Source organism: Mustela nivalis, assembly GCF_964662115.1.
Source record: "Mustela nivalis genome assembly, chromosome: 5".
Classification (NCBI taxonomy): Eukaryota; Metazoa; Chordata; class Mammalia; order Carnivora; family Mustelidae; genus Mustela; species Mustela nivalis.
Window position 1 is genome coordinate 112,730,324 of NC_139024.1, and position 19,940 is coordinate 112,750,263.

General features: G+C 40.1%; 1 protein-coding gene and 1 long non-coding RNA gene across 18 annotated transcripts in view; one reads left to right on the forward strand and one right to left on the reverse strand.

The window, feature by feature from the left end:
- RIMS1 (regulating synaptic membrane exocytosis 1) overlaps positions 1–4,364 on the forward strand; it is a gene marked incomplete at its 5' end in the record, with an annotated part of 498,114 nt that extends 493,750 nt beyond the window's left edge. For all 17 annotated transcript variants that reach the window (XM_082729765.1, XM_082729760.1, XM_082729770.1 and 14 more), the window contains one exon: positions 1,669–4,364. In XM_082729765.1, the coding sequence (XP_082585891.1) occupies positions 1,669–1,887 (219 nt within the window). In that variant the 3' untranslated portion in view covers positions 1,888–4,364. The remainder of the gene's footprint in view (positions 1–1,668) is intronic.
- Positions 4,365–16,297: 11,933 nt separating this feature from the next.
- Positions 16,298–19,279, reverse strand: LOC309864857. Its single transcript, XR_014311795.1, has 4 exons — positions 19,195–19,279; positions 18,961–19,104; positions 18,364–18,498; positions 16,298–17,317 (listed from the first exon to the last, which is right to left on the reverse strand). It is a non-coding gene; the product is annotated as an uncharacterized lncRNA (long non-coding RNA).
- Between the last annotated feature and the right edge of the window lie 661 nt (positions 19,280–19,940).

Sequence of the window (19,940 nt, forward strand, 5' to 3'; positions counted from 1 at the left end):
GGTGGTCAAACATGAAGAGAATAGATTTCAGGGAGGAGAAATGTGACATCTTTGAGTAGAAAAAAATAGATTGTTAATTTACAATACAAACAATATGTAGTATTGAAAATATCTGATGGATCTAAGGGAAGACATAATTTTTATTTTCTCTCCCTTCTTTTTTGTCCTCTCTCCATCATCTCCTTCTGCTTTTGCCCTGCCTCCCATATCCCCTCTTCTCGATAAGTAAGTTGGTAGGTAGGATGGTAGATAGGTAGATAATCAAGACCAATGATGCTAATGGTTTATTGAGCATTACTGTGTGCCGGACATGGGATACAAAGAGGAAGGAAGGAAGGAAAAAGGGAATATTCAGGACTGGTGAATGTCAGATACATTGTTAAGTAACTGCATACATTAATTACTTCTTTCCTTTTTTTTTTTTTTTTAATTTATTTATTTGACAGAGAGAGATCACAAGTAGGCAGAGAGGCAGGCAGAGAGACAGGGGGAGCCAGGCTCCCCACTGTCAGAGAGCCTGATGTAGGTAGGGCTCGATCCCAGGACCCTGGGATCATGACTTGAGCCGAAGGCAGAGGCTTTAACCACTGAGCCACCCAGGCGCCCCCATTACTTCTTTTTTTAAAGATGTATTTATTTTAGAGAGAGCACGTGGTTGGGGAGGGGGAGCAGAGGGAGAGAGAATCCCAAAAAGACTACATGCTGAGCACAGAGCCTAACTCAGGGCTCCATCTCATAACCCCAAGACCAGGGGTCAGATGGTCAACCGACTGCACCACCCGGACACTCCATTACATTACTTCTTTTAAACATTTTAACTATCATGTGCCTAAAATATCATAATCCGCATTTGAAAGATTATGTATGAGGATCACAGAGATTAAATAATTTGGCAAAATTACTCAGTAAATTGAAAAGGCTTGGTTCGCCACTCCTGCCTGTATAAGCGGGTGAACGAGTTCAGTTGAGAACCTTCACAGATGACCAGAAGAGTGGAAAACAGAACTTAGGAGGAGGAATAAGTGTAATCTGACTCCAATGACTCAGATGACTGAATAAGTCATCTGACTCCGGTAGGAGCTGACCCAGATGGTACTGCCTGTAAACTCTCTGACTTCTTAATCATCTGATCAAATCAGGATTGTCACACAAATTTTCAAAAAGCAATGACTTACAATTATTTTTCAACCTGTCCCTTCACTACCAAATACATAATATAAAAGAAATGTAATGCACATTCTCATTCTTTATACATAGTCCATCGTATACACACTCCACTGGACATTGAATTATATGTTGTTTTGCCCGGCTAATTTGCACAAATTTTAATTTCTATATCTCTCTGACCCTCACATCATTACTAGATAGTAGTTACTCAAGAAGGTATTGAATTTGTATATTTATTTCTTTAACATGTTTATGTAGCTAAGACCCCTCATTGACTAGGGAAACATTACTTGAATTCTATCAAATCTAAAAGTTATTGGGCAGTGTCTCTTTGAGCACCTTATTGTTAGTATCTTTCTGTCTGTTCTACCTTCTTGGTATCAGTTACATTCATTTCCTCTGCTTCCCTGACTGGCCCACTTTGACAGAAGAGTTGCTTTCAACTCTGCAAATGTGACAGAAAGTGACATTCAAGTTTCATTGCGTTTTTCTGTCTCACAGGTGATAGTGTGGGGAGACTACGGCAGAATGGACCATAAATGCTTTATGGGTGTGGCTCAAATCTTGTTGGAAGAACTCGATCTATCCAGTATGGTAATCGGATGGTACAAGCTGTTCCCACCATCATCCCTGGTGGATCCCACACTCACTCCCCTAACCCGCCGGGCTTCCCAGTCATCTCTGGAAAGTTCAACTGGGCCTCCCTGCATCCGCTCATAGTGAACTCATACCAGAGTCATTCCAGTGAAACTCTACCTTTCAGGATAATAATCTGAACCAGATATTTCATGATCAAAAGCATTGTTGGAGACAGACAATCAACTTGTGTTTTGCCTGTAGTAGTTTTTCAATAATATGTCCCACTTGTTGTTTAAAACCTGGCTTCATATGACAGAACAAGGCAGTCTATCAAATTACAGTAAGAGTCAACATGCTAGTGAGAGTCACTGATGCTTCTGACAAACAGAAAAAGAGGAAACTTCAAATCCAGATACACACGCGCGCGCGCGCACACACACACACACACACAGAGGCATGCACACACCCCAAACTGAACAAACTGGAAACTCTCACTCTGAAAAGTTGTATTTTACATGTTTCTGCACAGACCACAAGCAGTGTTATTTCCCTGGTGTTTGAGAAGTTTTGTTCTTCTGTGTGTTTTATTTGTGTGCTATTTGTTGGGTTTTGGTTTCTTGATTTATTTTTCACTGTATTTGTTATTTCCACTTGTTTTTGGATGTCATGACAGGCCTCATGATGCTTACAAAGACCCTTCCTTTCTTTTCTGAAAAGCACCAAAAAAGGGCTGAAACAGTCTCTGTGGCATCTCCCCAAAGTGTTCAACATCTAGGCAAGATGAGGCCAATGAAGGGTTTCGCTGGCTTTCATTTTAGAATCCTTCAGTCTTGTGTGTGGAAATCCAGAATACAAAAAGTTATATTCTAAAACAAATAATCACAGAACCACTCTTCTTAAATGAAAAATAATCTGTGTTCTAAAAAGTTAATTTATTTTTATCATTGTCTTTTATGGAAGACTTTTAAAGAAGTCAATCTGCAACTAATGCTGGGAATTAAAACTAACTGCATAACTGTACTTTGGGAAACACTCCTTGTAATAACTTTTTCTTCCTGATATCTCCCCAAAAGAGTATATGCTTATATGTTTAAATCATACTTTTGACTTCCCAGAATGGTGACTAGAAACAGATTTGAGCCTAAGACACTTTCAGCTATGCCCAGGCTTCTCAGCCATGTCTCAGTGTGGACACACCCATCTGCCCTGGAAAGAGCATGGTATGAGCTGTCCAGTATTCCACTGGAAATTCCAGTTGAAATATTCTGCACTAAAGTAATGTTTTTATCCAATTTTAGTTTACATTTCTTTGAGATTGATGCAAGCACAAAGCTTGATTTTTTAATGCAAAGTATCTTACTTTGGGGGTGGGGAATAAAACAAAGTCAAATTTCAACTTGTAGTTTCTTCATTTGAGTTTTTCTTGGCCTTGAATTTCCCTTGTGACATTCTGTATACGTGCTACAAACTGCAGACTCTGCAGGTGCATTGATATGTTCTCCCTCCTTTTATGAGTCATTCAATTTTTGTGATCACACAAATAGAGCAGCATGACTTGGAACTGTTCAAAGCTGCATGCACATTTTGTAAAAAAAAATAAATAAATAAATAAATAAAATTTAAAAAAATTAAAAAGAGAAGAAAAAATGAAAAAAAAAACCACAAAAGATTATTTAATAATGTATGTTAGTTCCACATTAGGCCAGCTTGTATGTTGCATGTACTTGTACAGTTTGCTCGTTAATTACTATAATGAAATAACCAAGAAATCTAAGCCATCCATTTTTGTTATAGACATTTTGCAGATTTTAGCCAGACTCCGTCTGTGAGTTTGGGGTGAAATGTCTATAGATGGACTTTATTTTTTACCCTCTGGAAAACGTGATGTAGTATGGACCAAATTCCTTCTAATTAATATTTTGGTGTAGATTCCTACCGTGGGGCTGTACCACATGTAGACACTGTGTACACACTAGGTTTTAATCCATAGACATACTGCCTGCACCAAGTGAATTATTTATTATTATTTACACATGCCAGATTTATCTGCCCGTCATTCCACAGGGCACAGACTGACCACTCCTCACCATGCTGAGCAGGAAGAACTGGAGCATTGGTGCACTTCTACTAGATTCCGTTCTGTCTTAGTGGCCAACAATCAACTGATTATAATTGGATAGTATCTTTCTATTTTGACCACTTGTCTTAACACTCCCCTGTGCTTTTAAAATGAACAACTCATGTATGTAAACATGTTTAATAAAATTTACTTTTCATGTCAGTTGGCAGCCATCCGTGTTCTATGTTTTGCCAGATTTCCATTGAGGGTTCTATGGTGCAAAAATGGGAGCCAGATCGTGGGAAAGGGAGAGTGGGGTTTGTTGTCTGCTGTGGGCGTTTGAGTTGACTTGTCACTGCACTATATATGTCTTAATCTATGCCCAAAGGGTACTTTGCATCACATACAAGTTTTCACTTTGTCAGCCTGTCTAAGTGAGCACATGACTATACTTCTGAAAAGTGGCATTATTAAAAACAATAAATCTCAGTAAGAATCAAATGGAAGGTTGTTTTTCTGCTGCTGTTTGAGTGTGCTAATAAAAGAGACAACTCTCTTGTCCAATTGCCAAATCATTTCCAGTTATGTGACATATCAGAATGTTAACTCCTGCGTCTCTCATTAAAGTACCTGGTACCTCTTTCCATCTTTCCTTGAACCCCTGACTGATTTGTAGATCTTTGCCTTAGATTAGGCCAACTTAATAAACCAAGCAATCCATTAAAATATCTCCAGAAGATTTTAGGGAGTAAATATATCTTCAAAAATAGTAGATGCGTCTTTATAAATAATATGTTAAAAGAAAAATTATTCACTTCTTAATTTAATGACTCTTCTTATTCTCCAAAAGTGTGTTCATATATCTCATAATCATCACCCTCACAAAATACTTGGTAAACAATAATTTCATATTGCAGTTTTATTTGTAGTAAAACAAATGTTGGGATCTAGTCTCGACCTTTTAAAAGCCCTTAATATTTTTATAGACCATACTGGCTTTGACTTAAAGCAAAATAAATACAACTAAATTAATATCAAATTTGAGACAATTAAACAATGTGAAACATGTCACCACATTAGTTGTTTGAAGTTTTTTAAACAGTTGACTGAATTTTACCCTATTGAGTCAATCAGTTGTTTGGTCTACAAGACGTGAAATTATCTGTTAGGTTGGGTCAAGAAGACAAACACAACAGATCAGTTCAGTTTACAACAAGCTGTCAGAGCTAAGCTGCTTAATGCACATAACTGGCGGGGGTGGGGGGAGGTGGGGCAAGTCTGTCTTAAAAATAGGAGGCAACTAAATACAGCCTTAAAATTCTTTGTCTAGACAGAGACAGAAAAGCAGGAATCCCTCTTCAAATCAGGTAAGTCTTCCTGGCATGATGGCTTCAGGGCCTACAGTGGTGGAGAGGACGTAATGGCAGGAAAAGCAGTTTTGCTGTCTTCATGGTTTCTTGCGGACTCTGACAACTTAATATCCGGAAATCCTAGCCTCAGATACATGATCTGATCATTCTTAGCTAATATTATTAAGGGCTTGGTTGGGTAATAGATGTTCTGTTATTTACTTGGAATGTAAAAATCAAAACAAAACAAAATTGACCTGTCTTAAAGGAGCTCTTTGTCTACTGAGAGAGATCATGACATAAATAATCACAGCAATGTATTTTGATTTGTGTACAAAGGACTACGGAATTACCTTAGATTCTCACAATGACCCTAAGAGTTAAGAACTCTAATAATCCTATTTCACACAAAGGATCTGCAGCTGGAGAAGCTAAATAACAAGCCAAAGGTCACAGCACTGGTTAGTGATGAAGCTGGGATGTGAACTAAAGTCTGACTCCAGAGCCCGCCCTGCTAAACACTTTGCATCCTCCATTATGCCTGACAGTTGAGCCAGACTCTTCAAGAATGAAGAGTCCATCAGATGGGAAAGAAGGGAAACACTCTAGCCAAACCACTCTGCCTCAACGCAACTGCCAGCCAGTTCCAAGAACTTTTGCCATGAGCATCTTTCCTGTAGGTATCTTGCCCACAAGTATTTTTGCCCCAAACATTCTCACACATAACTCATTGGCTATCAAGCGATTTTGCCCTATAAGATAAAAAACAAACAAAAAACTGGTTGACGATTTGACTTGACAGTTTGCTGGCTTCATCAACTGGTTGACAGTTTAGTTTCATTTCTCCATTGACACAGTATTCCCATTTTAAACTATGTTAATCTTAGCTCTCATAGTGGTCTACAGAGTGGTGCAGAGTTTTGAACCTATAGAACTTTGGGACGTCTATCAACAGAAGTGACACTATGTCAACAATAATATGCTGAAAACAAAAGTGTAGAGGGCTTTCATTAAGCAATACAAAACTCAATTACAGATAAGCATTCTAGTGTTTGGAAACTGATAAGCTCGCTTAACAAAGGAAGATTTAGCAAAAAAAAAAAAAAAAAAAAAAAAAAGACAAATCAACAAGCAGAATGAATAACTTCAGAGACAAGTATTTAGGTAGTCCACAAAATACAATCTGTTATTTGCTCAGCATTGCCATGAATCTACATACATTTTAAATGCATTCAAATGTTTTGTATTTCATAATAAAGCCTTTTTAATTTTGTTCATTTTTTCATGTCTCATTCTGTCCTTTTTAATGAATTTTATTCATTAAAGTTTTATTCATTCTTTTATTTTTTTTGTGATTTTTATCTTTTACAACCAATTAGCTGTGTGGCAAAAATGCTTGTGGCAAAGATGTCTGCAGCAAAGATGCTTTTATGGAAAATACCCGACACGTTACCAGCTAATAAGGTCTCCTGTTGCTTGTCTCTAATGCTCTGCCATTACCATGGGAGGTGGGGGAATAGGGAAAGGAGGCAGTCAAACCCTTCTCCACCTGCTGAGCTCTCTTTTTAAGACTTTTGCCCTATAACTCTCTCCTATTCCTCAGTCTTCCTGTGACTGCACTCACCATATGCATTATTAAACTTCTAGAATATATCATATCAGCTCTCAGAAAGAGTATTAATAAAGAAGATAGAACAAAATTGTCCTTACCCAAACCTCACACTTATCCTTTGGCTCCGAGATAAAATTGTCTTCTGAGTTCCTCTACCTGACTCCTTGTCCCTAGTCCCAAAGCATAGTGCCCCTCAATTCTGCATCAGTCACAAAAATCTGCAACTTGGGGTTGAATTGATCATCCCTGAATCCCAGCCCCATATAGCATGTCAGTCCTTCCAGTCAATCCATATGCCCTCTTAAGTTATTTGCTCCCAAAAATAGATTCCATAACTCCTTATCTATGTGTAGAGTCCCTTCTCCTCAGAGGAGCTCAGAAATTACCAGGCCTTACACAGCTCCTACACCCTACCCCCCACCCTAGTTCCTCAGGTACCTCTCAAGAAGACACAACATATGCAAGTCTTCACAACTTTACACAGGTATAAAGCAAACATGGTCAATATCAAGGCCCTTGCATGACGCTTTTATTAGCTGGTCTCATACAGGTTATTCTGAACTCATAGCTTGGGACAAAGTCTTACAAGCTGCTTTTGTTGTTGTTGTTCTTTTTTTCCCTTTTTTCTTTTTTAAATTGCCAAAAAGAGATGCTCTAGGGTCACTACTTCCAATAGCTGCTAAAACTTTTTCCTTTGTCCCATTAGCTACCCAAATGAGCAGTGTTACACCCCCACACACATCCCACCATGGGGGATCCCATGAGTATATATGTGATGACCTCTGATAACATGGGTCAGGTCTTCACTACTAATTGAGCTCTTCCTAATTAGATAGACCTTCCAGTTTATCCCTCCATTTGGTCTCTTCTGTCTTGGCTCCAATAACTCACTTACTGCTCATTCATAACCCCCAAGATATGGTTGCCAGATCAATACAGACTACCCAGATGAATTTCATATAAAAAAATGAAAAATTTCATATAAAAATGTTATATTTCATATAAAAAAATACTTGTGGGCAAGATACCTACAGGAAATAAAAAAAATTTTTCACATAAAAAAGTTAAGCATGCTTTTAAAATTAGTTCTTTTTATCAGAAATTCAAATTTAATTTGGTATCCTATATTTTTATTTGCCAAAACTGACAACCTTACCCCTATCGCCATCTGGTCTGTGCACTCCCACCACTCTGCTGATATGCTCCCCTTAAATGATATCTAGCCACAGACAAATTCCAACAGTCTTTTCACAGCATAGTTATCGACCCTCTCTGCATCTACTATTGAAGATTTCCTTCTTGGAAGTTTTTCTCTCCTCTTCTCATGGTCCCAGTTTGCCAACTTGAAGGCATGATTTTGTTCCCAATTCTTTACTCTTTCTGAAAGGATGATACCTACTCAGACCCATTGCCACGTTGGTTGGCAGTGCACCTCGCCACAGAAGAGGCTGAGAATATATATATCCTTGTCCCACTGACTTTGGGTTTGGCCAAATGACTTGCTTCTGTATTAGTTATCTCGTTAGTGGATATGACATAAGCAGAGACCGTTCTCCGTGGCAAGGGCTTTCTGCAGGTAGGGGCTACTCATTCAACCTGCTCCTTGAATAAAAGACAAGTGTAAGAGACCTGAACCCAACTTCCGGGCTGAAACAGGGCTGCCCAGCTGACCTCCAGATCTGTGGACTTCAAATAAACAATTACAAAGTCAATTAGGTTAATGAGAGGTTAAATATCAAAAAGTTACATTAAGAGCTGAATTAATAAAACCATACTATAGAACGTATCTGTTAAATGGAAGAACACTACCCTCTTCGTAGCATTACTTTGAAGATTAAGGTAAGTAGTAAATATTGAATTCTTAGGATAAAATCTGAATTCATAGTAAATACCCCATAAATGTTAGCTATTATAACTGTTCTGCATCAAATACTAATATCCATCAAAGTTAACGGTATGAAGACTGTACATGAACATAGAATCCTTGGGCAAATCAAGTCTTTAGTGCTTGCTTATTTATTCAACCCACCAGCACTGCTGGAATGTTCCTTCCCTCTACCATCAGATAAGACTAGTAGAATTTTTTTTTTTTTTTTCCCACTTGGGCCACAGAAGTGCTAACTTCCGTGGCCCGTACCACACCTGCTTTCTTCAGCCCACTCCTGGCCCCTTCAGCGGGGCTATTGCTCACTCCTTTTCCAGGCCAACCCTTGCTTTGAGTCAGGACCACTTCCTGGAAAGCAAGCAAAGAACTCCCTGTGACCCAGCCCAGCAGAACTACTCTCACCAGCATTTTTAGTGCCATTTCCTAGGTAATGTAGTTAAAAATTCCTGCCATTTTTCTGTTCTGGGAATTCTCGATGTTCTCTCACTGCCTTCCACTATGTGAGATTACCAGCCTATACTACATCAGCAAGTCTGCTCCCACATCTCCGAATCCTCCCCAGTTTTTCCAGGTGGAGAGGAACTTAATCACCATCTTACTCTTTCTTTTACTGTGTATGCCCTGGCTAGCCCTCTTCTTTTAGATGCTAGAAGCTTTCTTTCAACTTCCTCCACAGGCACCCATCCCAGCCCTCCTTTCCCTGTTGTACAATCCACAAGACATGACCATGACTTTTCTGATTAGCACATCTTTTGTTATCTCTTCATTCCTCTAGGTCTTCCAAATTTTATCAACATATAATGTAAAACCACCAGAAACTACAAAAGCAGATCACACTAATTTATTCTTGCCATTGTTTTCACTCCACCATACATTCACCAAGTTTTTGTTTTGCTTTTGTTTTGTATTAAGCGTTAATTAAAAATTCTTGCACTGGCTATGTATTTTTGCCAACAATATTTCCCCCTTTTCCCAAAGTTTTTATTTTAATTTCAATGAGTTAACATAGAGTGTAATATTAGTTTTAGAAGTAGAATTTAGTGATTCATCTCTTACATATAATATTCAGGGCTCATCGCAGCAAAGTGCCCTCCTTAATACCCATCACCCATTTAGCTCATCCCCCATCCACCTCCCTCCGTCAACCCTCAGTATGTTCTTTGTAGTTAAGAGTCTGTTTTATGGTTTGCCTCTCTCTTTTTTCCCCCTTATGTTCATCTGTTTCATTTCTTCAACTCCATATATGAGTGAAATCATATCTTTCTCTTACTTATTTCACTTAGCATAATACACTTGAGCACTATCCATGTCCTTGCAAATGGCAAGGGTCCATTCTTTTTTATGGCTGAGTAATATTCCACTGCATATATATATCTTTTTTATCCATTCTTTAGTCAGGAGACACTTGGGCCCTTTCCATAATTTGGTTACTGTTGATAATGCTGCTATAAATATCAGGGTTCAGGTACCCCTTCAAAACAATATTTTTGTATCCTTCAGGTAAATACCTACTAGTGCAATTGCTGGATCATAGGACAGTTCTATTTTTAACTTTTTGAGAAGCCTCCATACTGTTTTCTAGAATGGCTGCACCAGTTTGCATTCCCACCAACAGTATAAGAGGGTTCCCCTTTCTTTGCATCTCTGCCAACATCTGCCATTTCCCATGTTGTTAATTTTAGCTATTCTGACAGGTGTGAGGTGGTATCTCATCGTGGTTTTGATTTGTATTTCCTGATGATGAGTGATGTTGAGCATCTTTTCATGTGTCTATTAGCCATTTGTATGTCTTCCTTGGAAAAAATGTCTGTTCATGTCTTTTGCCCGTTTCTTAACTGTATTATTTGCTTTTGGGATGTTGAATTTGATAAGTTCCTTATAGATTTTAGATACCCTTTTTCAGATATGTCATTTGCAAGTATCTTCTCCCATTCTGTAGGCTGCCTTCTAGTTTTGTTAACTGTTTCCTTTGCTGTGCAGAAGCTTTTTATCTTGATGAAGTCCCAAGAGTTCATTTTTGCTTCTGTTTTCCTTGCCTCTGGAGATGTGTCTAATAAGAAGTTGCTGTGGCCAAGGTCACAAAGGTTGCTGCCTGTGTTCTGCTCCAGGATTTTAATGGTTTCCTGTCTCACATTTAGCTCTTTCTTTCACTTTGAATTTATTTTTCAAACTATCACTCGGTTTTGTTGTTGTTGCTTTTTGCAGCTAGATACATGATGTTGTTTGTGTGTTCTACACTTTATCATTTAGTGTCCAGGAAAATAATTTTCTTCTATATGCCTGTGCTTTCTTCTACCACAGGATTCAGTATGCTTTGGACACCTGTCAGACCTGGTGAAGCCTATGAGCTCCTCTTAGAATAATACTAAACTAATTTAAAAATACATAGAATTCAAAGGCAACTATATTGGAAAAATTAAAAATGCTTTTAAAAACAATATTTGATGTAGTAATATATGTGACTTCTATCTAATAACTATTTTTGAAGTGATGAGCATAAATGATAGTTCAAAATATCTGCAACAACTGTAATGTGATTTTATTAACAAGGGCATAAGTACTGCTTGCTATGGCTCTGGCTTGTTGCCTACACTAACAATTAGAAGAAATACTCGATTTTCTCCCAGATCACTGTTTTCAGTCTATTAAAAGTCAATCTCCTTCGGGTAAACATAAACATTTCACTTCTTACATCCAACATGGCTACAGTTAAAATGTTCAAAGGGCCGATGAGCTTCCTAGAGTCAAGAAACAAAGTAAATTCCATACCTTTTCGTTGCCTCTCACCGAGATTTTTCTTGTGTGCTTCTCGCCAGCTTGTATTTCAAAAACGATACTTCTGGTTTGATTTGGTTTGCTTTTGCTTTATCTAACTGTATCATCATCTCAAAGATGTTGTTTTGATTTCTCAAGTTATTCATACCAATATGGAGATTTCTACACTGGAGAGAGAGTAATTTAGCTTGTTCAAATTGCATGTACAACCAATATAAAGTGTTCTAGGATAACAAGATTCAAAATACTCCTATTTAATTTTTTTCCTAATTATCTCAACAGTGTAATTTTATTTTTTAAAAAACAATCTATTTTTTAATGATATTTATTTATTTATTTAAGGGGAAGGGAGAGAGCACAGGCGTGCACGCAAACACACGAGCTGTTGGGGGCAGAAGGAAAGGAAGAGGAAGAAAGAATCTGTAGCAGAGTCTGTGATGAGCACAGAGCCCCCGGTGGGGCTCTGTCCCAGGATCAGCAAGATCATGACCTGAGTTGAAACCAAGAGTTGGATGCTTAAACCTACTGAGCCACCCAGGTGCTGCACAAGTGTAATTTAAAAGTATTCTCTATAAATCCACCACTATTCTTACTAGCAGTTGGCCTTTTCCTCAAGGATTTCTTGTTTTTCTGAAAGCAACTAAAGCCTAAGGTCAAAATCTCTTCTGGTCTGTTCTTTTGTAAAATATGTAAATTTTCTGATGATATAAAGCAAGTGCACGTATCCAGAGAAAGGGAGTGGAGGAAGAGGAACTTTGACAGCTAAAAGAGAAATAGACAGGAAAATTCTCTATTCCTCTAGAAACAGTGAGGAGAAGAGCAACTTGACTCTAATAATGGGTGTGTATTCCTGCCCCATTTCATGCCACAGCATAGCTCAATCAGCAATCACTGATCCAACTATACCCCAAAGTCAAAAACCAGTGGCCATTTATTATTCAACTTCCCTTTTGTACTGTCATGTTAGAATTGAATTTTTCAAAAAATTTTAACAGGACATTATGGTTTAAAAGAACTGGTTTATAAAAAATAAAAAAATTAATTAAAAAAAATAAATAAAATAAAATAAAATCTAAAAAAAAAAAGAACTGGTTTTGAAGATGCTATTCCCTATATAATAAAATAATTTCCCATATCCTCTTTCTCTATCCTCCAGTTATCTCCCAAGTGTGACACACCCACAGCTCCTTCAGTCTAAATGTCTTTTGATTCTTCCTCTTTAGCAACAAGAATGCAGATCTTCCCTTGTGTTCTCCACCAAGGACCTACTTGCTACTCATCTGAGCTTTCCTATCCTATCTGGGCCCTACCTATCTCAGAGGTAGTGGAAATCAGTGCTTCTTAAACTTCAATGTTGCAATAATTCACTCAAGATCTTGTTATAATTCAGGTTCAATTTTAGAAGCTTGAGGTGGGGCCTCAGATTATATGTTTCTAAAAAAACTTCCAGGCAGGACGTACTAATTTGAAAAGGCTCTGTGCAAAATAGAAACGCAGGGGTCCCTTGTTAAAAATTATTAAGAATTTCAAGATGGTGGCAACACAGCATTAAGCCAAGTGCTGGACCCTTTCAAGGGCAAGGCCCCACGTGACTGTCCAAGTTCAGGCACACCTGTGAAGACAGCCCCTGTTCTCAGGTGATGCAGGAGTTGGTGGATCTTACTTTGAGTAGAAAAGTGTGAGGGCCCAGAACTAGAAAGCAAAACCTTGTGGTTAGCCATCCTGTTCAGCAGCTTTTCCTCTACTAAGAATAGTGCCTTGATAAAACTGGTAAGGATTTTTCACCCATTTAGATCCCAGATCCATTTGATTAGAATTGGTAAGTTGATATTTTTGAAGCAATGTTCTGGGAATTCTCCTCTCCCTCTTTTGGAACACTGTTGCTCTTAATGAAGGCTCTCCAAATGATATTCTAGGGAACTGAGGGACAGTTTTTTAAGCTTGTCTCTAGATATAGGTAGAAAAATACAGAAGATCCCAGAATCTTCACTCTTGCTCTAACCAGAGTTCTGAGCTTGAACCTGTTTGGCAGTTTCACTAAAGGCTGGGGAAGGGGGATGTTGGTGTAGGTCAGTCAGAGAAGTTCCACTGTTGTAAAAGTTAGGTGGAGACAATGATCCTTCTAATCTAATAGAAGCCACACACCAAATATGACTCTGAGCTGGGTAATCCTATTTCCTGGGAAATCAGGCCATCCAAACCCCAGCTGTTTATAGAGTTAAATAAACAAGCAATCTAACAAATGTTCCAATAGTGTAGGGTTAGGTGGTCTCTCCGTTCCAAAGTAACAGGAAGCCCAGTAACAGACGGGGTGTTAGCCAGCCTCCTGAAAACTTGACTCTCATCCTCCTCCTACCCCAGAGGCCTGCCTGTTAGCTTTAGCTACCACCACAGCACAGGGTGGGTGGGGATTAAGAACTGGAAATTCAAAATGGTATATCCATGTGGTATGTTTTCACCCCGCCACACACACCCCCACCCCGCCCCGGGGAGGTTGTACAATATTTGCGATTTTTCACTGCTTTAGTAACAGGAGAACACAAGTTGTATTACATGGTTCTTCTTAACGTGCCGTTTCAAATCTCACCCTGCCATAACAGCTAAATGCCAAAAGCTCAAAATTATAAAAAGGAGTTTCAGTCTCCAGTCCTGGGCTTCTGCACCTGCCCTCTGTTGGTGAGAACAGAAACCTTAACAAATGGATGTAGTGGCATATTTAAACCACAAGATGGCAGTAGTGCTTCATGCGGTTCGATGAAGCCACCGAAGGTAGAAGTACCTGCTGAGGGGGGCGCACCATGGCGTAGGTCTTCAGTGGGGAACACTTAGACTCTGACTGATTAAAACTTCAGGTAAAGGACAAAACTTACGGGGAAAGAGCTTTTTCAAGGCATTAAAAAAGAAGAAGAAGAAAGAAAACCCAAGAGTGTAAATATTTCATGACTGTAAACATACCCAAAGTTCTCCTTATTTATTTCCATCAAAAAGTAGTCAAGGGGTCTCACTTTGTTGAATGAATTCAGAGTTGTGACTCACCTTCCTTAAGGTACACTGAGTTCATTTCAGTCCACAAATATGTCTGCTCAGTAAATAACATTTCCATTTATCTAAGGGTAAACTGCCCTGTCTTCTGGGCTCAGGCTACCACTCTCCCCTGGAGGTGCCACATAGAACTGCCACGCTGAGGCCAAATGCCTGTGACCCGAGGACAGAGCTCGACAGCACGGAGAGCAGCTTTCTAAGGCAGGACCATTTTTAATCCTTGGAAGATTTGGAAGGGGTTGTTTGTTTCTTAGGGTGGCCACGACAAATGACCATAGACTTGAAGGCTTTAAAAACTGTATTGTTTTACAGTTCTGGAGGCCAGAAATCTGAAGTTAGGGTCAGCAGGGCCAAGCTCCCTCCAAAATCTCCAGTGAAAGTCTTTACTTGCTTCTCCCAGCTCTGATGCCTCCCACTGTTTCCTGGATTGTCACAGCATTAATTACTCCGTTCTCTGCCTCCATTTTCATCTGCCTTCCCTGTGTCCCCTGTGTCTTCTTCTCTCTTTTAAGTACAGTCATCATGGGATCTAGGGTCCACCCTAAATCAGGACTGATCTCATCTGGAGATCCTTACCTTAATTCCATCTACTCTCTTCTTCCAAACCAGGTCACGTTAAAGTTCCAAGGGGACTTTTATCTTGGAAAGGGAGCACACCATTTCAACCCCCTGGAGCTTGGAGGTAGGTTATTCCCTGACATCTAGTTAGTCTCGCCAGAATTATGGAATCTCAATCAATCTGAACAGCAGCCAGCAAATATCGAGCCAGAGCAAAGTTCACTTGACTATGATAAGGGAGTTTCTGAAGAAGCACCATTGCTAAAGAAACCCCCTTCCGCAGAGATGTCTCTAAGAACCTTTCTGCGATCTAGGACATAATTTCCTTGTAACCTAAGCCCACTTTGGTTTAGAGAAAATTTCGATATTGTCTGTGAGTGTGTTTAATAATCATAATAATGCTTTTCTAATTCATATACATACTCTAATAATGACAAAAACATTCTACTTTGATTAGTCTTTTGTGATGAACAGCTATGAAAAATTGGATCCGGAATCTCATTAACTATGCGCTATGGGGCGTGGGGGGACAATATTACCTATCCTGCTTGCCTAAGAGGAATATTAAAGTGTTTTAAAATACTGAAATCCCTATAAGAATGCAAGGTATACTCTTTCTCTCCCACTTTGGGAGCAAGCACAGGTACACATGTCATCACAAGAATATGGACATAGAGCCTGAGCTCTGGCTACTGAAAATCCAGTCCTCTGACCTGCAGTAGAATCACCACCTGGCAACTTGACCGAAATGCAGACGCTCAAGGCCGACCTCAGACTGAATCAGAACCAGGTGTTTAATAAACTCCCCAGGTGATTCATATAGTCACCAGGGCTTCAGAAGCCCTGTCCTAAATGCTCCCTATTTGGAAAGGTTCAAATAATCAAATGGCAATCCTCCACAGTCTCTCCATTACTGGGAGGAGCTCCTGAGGAACACCTCTGGTATGAGGGGTGGTTGACAGAGAAAAGACACTCTTACGGGCTGTGTGAGCCCTCTTCACGGACGGTCCCAGTCAGACAGAAAATAAACCACAATCACAACACCCGGCTTGGACATCAGGTGAGCTCAGTTTTGATTACCGTGGAAGGTCAATGGGGCTATACTAACTGGGAAACTGTACAATACCTTGTGATTTTCACCCCAACATTTTAGCACTGTAGTGTGGCATTTTCCTACAAGCATTTGCAATAGTAACTGCGAGGGAGCGCCATGCACGAAGTTTTTTAAAAAAAAAAAAAAGATAAGGAGAACAAAAGAGCCCACTGGAGAATCCTTTGATTTTTCTCACAGGTGATTCCTTACAGGAATAACGTGAATAATGATGATGATCTCAACAGGGAAAGACCCATGACACAAACGTGTATCTGCTTTGAGGTGCCCAGATGACAGGGTTCTACAAACACGAAGTGATGGCAGCTGGGTTGGCATTAGTGCAAGAGAAAGAGGCTCTGGTGTGGTGTCTTGCGTTTTAAAAGGAAGGTGCAGATATTCCTGCAGGGGTTCACTTGGTCCCACTGTGGTTTGGTGAGCTCTCTGGCTGGGCTCTGGTTGCCAAGGAAACAGCTGCAGGAGAGGCTGGGGTAGCCTAGGTTCTTGGTTGATTGGTGGAGCCGAGAGCAGATTTCACATGAAAAACGTGTATTCTGAGGACGAGGGCAAAAGCCAATGATGACCAAAGAAAAGGATCATGCCCATCTTCTCCCATTGAGCTCATCTGAATGGAAACTCTTAACAATGAGGGAAACGGTCTTCTTTGGAGCAAAAACACCAGGATGTACAGACCTCACACCTGGACTCGTGTGCTTCATAGGGAATCACTGTCTTAGCCTGACACAGAAGTCTCACCATCCTTAGTTTTCATGTTCCCACAACCCTATAAGGTAGGGAGGGTTGCCCAAACTTATAGAAAAGGAAACTGGTCCTCAGAAAGATTAAGTAAGTAACTTAGACGTGTGTCCCAACTCGTCAATTGCTGAGACAATGTTTGTATCCAGGTCTTTCTGATGCAAAGTGATGTTCTTAGCTCTTGGGCCAGAATATTCTAGGGGTCTGGAGTAAAAAATACACACCTCTCGTGGTGGTGAAACCACCCTTGGTGACAGGGCATCAGGCTGGGTGGCATTCACTGGGAGCAAGTGATGCATGATTCACGTCAGCACAAGTACAGAGAGGGCACACTGGGGGTCAAATCCGCCCTGTAATCATCACTGGCTCCACGGCCTTTTGCAATAACTTCAACACTGTTCTTCACATTAGTCATCTTCAAACTGGGGCAAACAATATTACTCTCCTAAAAGGGTGATGGCGAGAATTACATTAGACCATGTATGTATGCAAAGTGCTTACTACAAGCCCCAACACATAGTAAGTCCTCAACAAATTATAATTATCACCTATATTATCAGTATGTCGTACTAATTATTGATATTGTTTTTATTATTAAAAGGGCTTTTTTTTTTTTTTAAGCTGAGTATCATTTGAATATCGCTTCAAAATCACCCCTCCTTTAAAAGCTTAGAGAAGCCGAAAAAGAGAAGAGAAGAACATGATTGACACCCAAGAGAAGAGGAAGGATTCTGTCTGGTCAGTTGGCTTTCTCATCACAACCTTCAACAAATCATTGTGGGAGCTGCCTAAGTCATTTGATATCTTTTCCATCCCGAGAAAGGAGATAGTAAGAGCAAAGACTACTTTGTGGAAGTGCTCTGAAAACTACAAAGTAGCACGCAGAGCCTTGTATCTTATTCCCTGTTTACCAACTAAAATTCATAAAAACATTTTCAGTTTTCTTCCCTATTTAGAACAGGTTGGAAAACCTTTGGGTCTCCTCATCTTTTCACTGCCCTCACTAGCTTATTCGGGGCCAGGAGAGGAGAAAAACAGGTTTTCTTTCCAAAAACTCAGTAACAGCTCTTTTAAAGGACATGGTCTTCTCTTTATATTTTTTGGCAGCTGTTCTATTTCTGTAAATTCATTGTCACATTTTCCCCACCCCACACTCCCAATCCATACTTAGAAGACTTTGCCCTGTAGAAACCATCTACAAGAAATGTGATAGCCCAGATGCACACTTCTCTAGCAACTCTGCAACCATGAGCTGCCCATCAGCAGCCGTGCAGAGGAGCTCACACCTCTTCTCGTATCTGCTGCCAAAGCTCCACTTCCTCTTCAGAAGAGCTGTGCTGGTCCGTAGTGCTTATCAAGAGAACATGATTGACAGGCAGCTTTCCATTGCCAGTGTTCTTCCAGCTGTCGTAAGACCTGGGTTCTGTGGATGCTACCATCGATGTTCACTGTAATTGGACACATTGGTCACATCCACAGAACATGACTTACCTTTTCCAGACCAGCGGCAGCCTCCTGAAAGCTCCCTATGCCAAGTTGCAGAGCTTGCTGACTTGTATCCCACAGTGTCTATGCAACTGGTTTTGCTCCGCTCCCAAGTGTTTTGTTTGCTTTGCTTTGCTAACACTGCAAAAAGGTAATCTATTTATGGAAGAGTGATTTAAAGACATTACGGGTTTCTTTACAAACAAATGTAGGAACAGAAATTATCCACTTTTTAGAAACTGTATTTCAACCCTCTACTAGTACTATAATCCACTACATTGCCTGTATCAAAGGCAGTCCCCCTCCCCATTTGACATTCCAAAGAAATTTCTATCATTTCTTCATTATCTCGGGTTCAGGCACTTCTGAAAAGTCTCTGGGCACAAGTCACAGAGGGCGTGCTCGCTTCGGCAGCACATATACTAAAATTGGAACGATACAGAGAAGATTAGCATGGCCCCTGCGCAAGGATGACAAGTCACAGAGGGCAGGTTTTTAAATTGCAATGAAAAATAGAACCACCAAGAACGAGAGATCTCTCCTCATGCCTTGGCTCTGCCAAGATCCCTTCCCTGTGCGATTCAGTCATTGGACACTACGTACCAGCATCTCTGACTGCGCGGAGAGCAGCGGGCAGGCTCTCGCCCCCAGATCTTGCTGTTGGTGGGGAGCTGCTTGGTTCATGGAAGAGGGCCACATGCAGTCCTTGTTGATGACATACTACTGAGCATCTGCACAGTCAGAGGGCTAGAAGGAAACCAGAGCTTATTGAAGACAGTATGTTTGTAGGCCCCCCTACCCCCCGCATCTGCCTGTGGTAAACCCTTCTGAATGTACAGAGGACACTAAAGAGGGCTCTTCAGTCCCTAAATAGCCTTCCAGGCATGGGAGAGAGACTTCCTGCTATTCGGTCGATATTACTCTGTAAATAGAAATATTTCAGCCCAAATATTCATACATTTCACTCAGTTAATAAGAACCTTTATTTCTGCAGTATATCTAGTTAGCATGAGCATAGCCTTGCTTTAGATTCCTGCTGCTTTTCCACAGACAATTCCAGAAAGTCTTTGGTTACAGCAGTACAGTCTGAACGTGCTGAACACACCCAGGCTATCCAGTCTTGAACCAAACAGGCTCATCTTGGCTTAGTAAAAGAAGCCATAAACAGAGACAGAAATGCAGTTAAAACATTATATTTAGCATTGCATATGCTTAGGTCAAAATCAGCTTCACAAAACAGCAGTGCCAGAAATCTGGTTTTGCTCCCTAAATGTGATTGAATCCTAAATTGCTAAAGCTGGCAGGAACCACCCATTTGATAGAGGAAGTAACTAGGCCTGGAAAGGTGAAGTGACCTTCTCACACTCCTGTGGTGGCAGAGCCAGGACTAGAACCAGATATCATGAAGCCCAGGACCACCCCCACTGATGTCTCCAGGTCTCTTGTTTTTGTTTCCGCATCTGAATTAATAAACGATCCCAACGGTTCACAGACCTTACCACATTTGATTGGCACACATGTTGTATTGATTTCTAGATAACAATCTATTAAGTGAAGACAGAGGCTTCCTGGACTGATTTTTA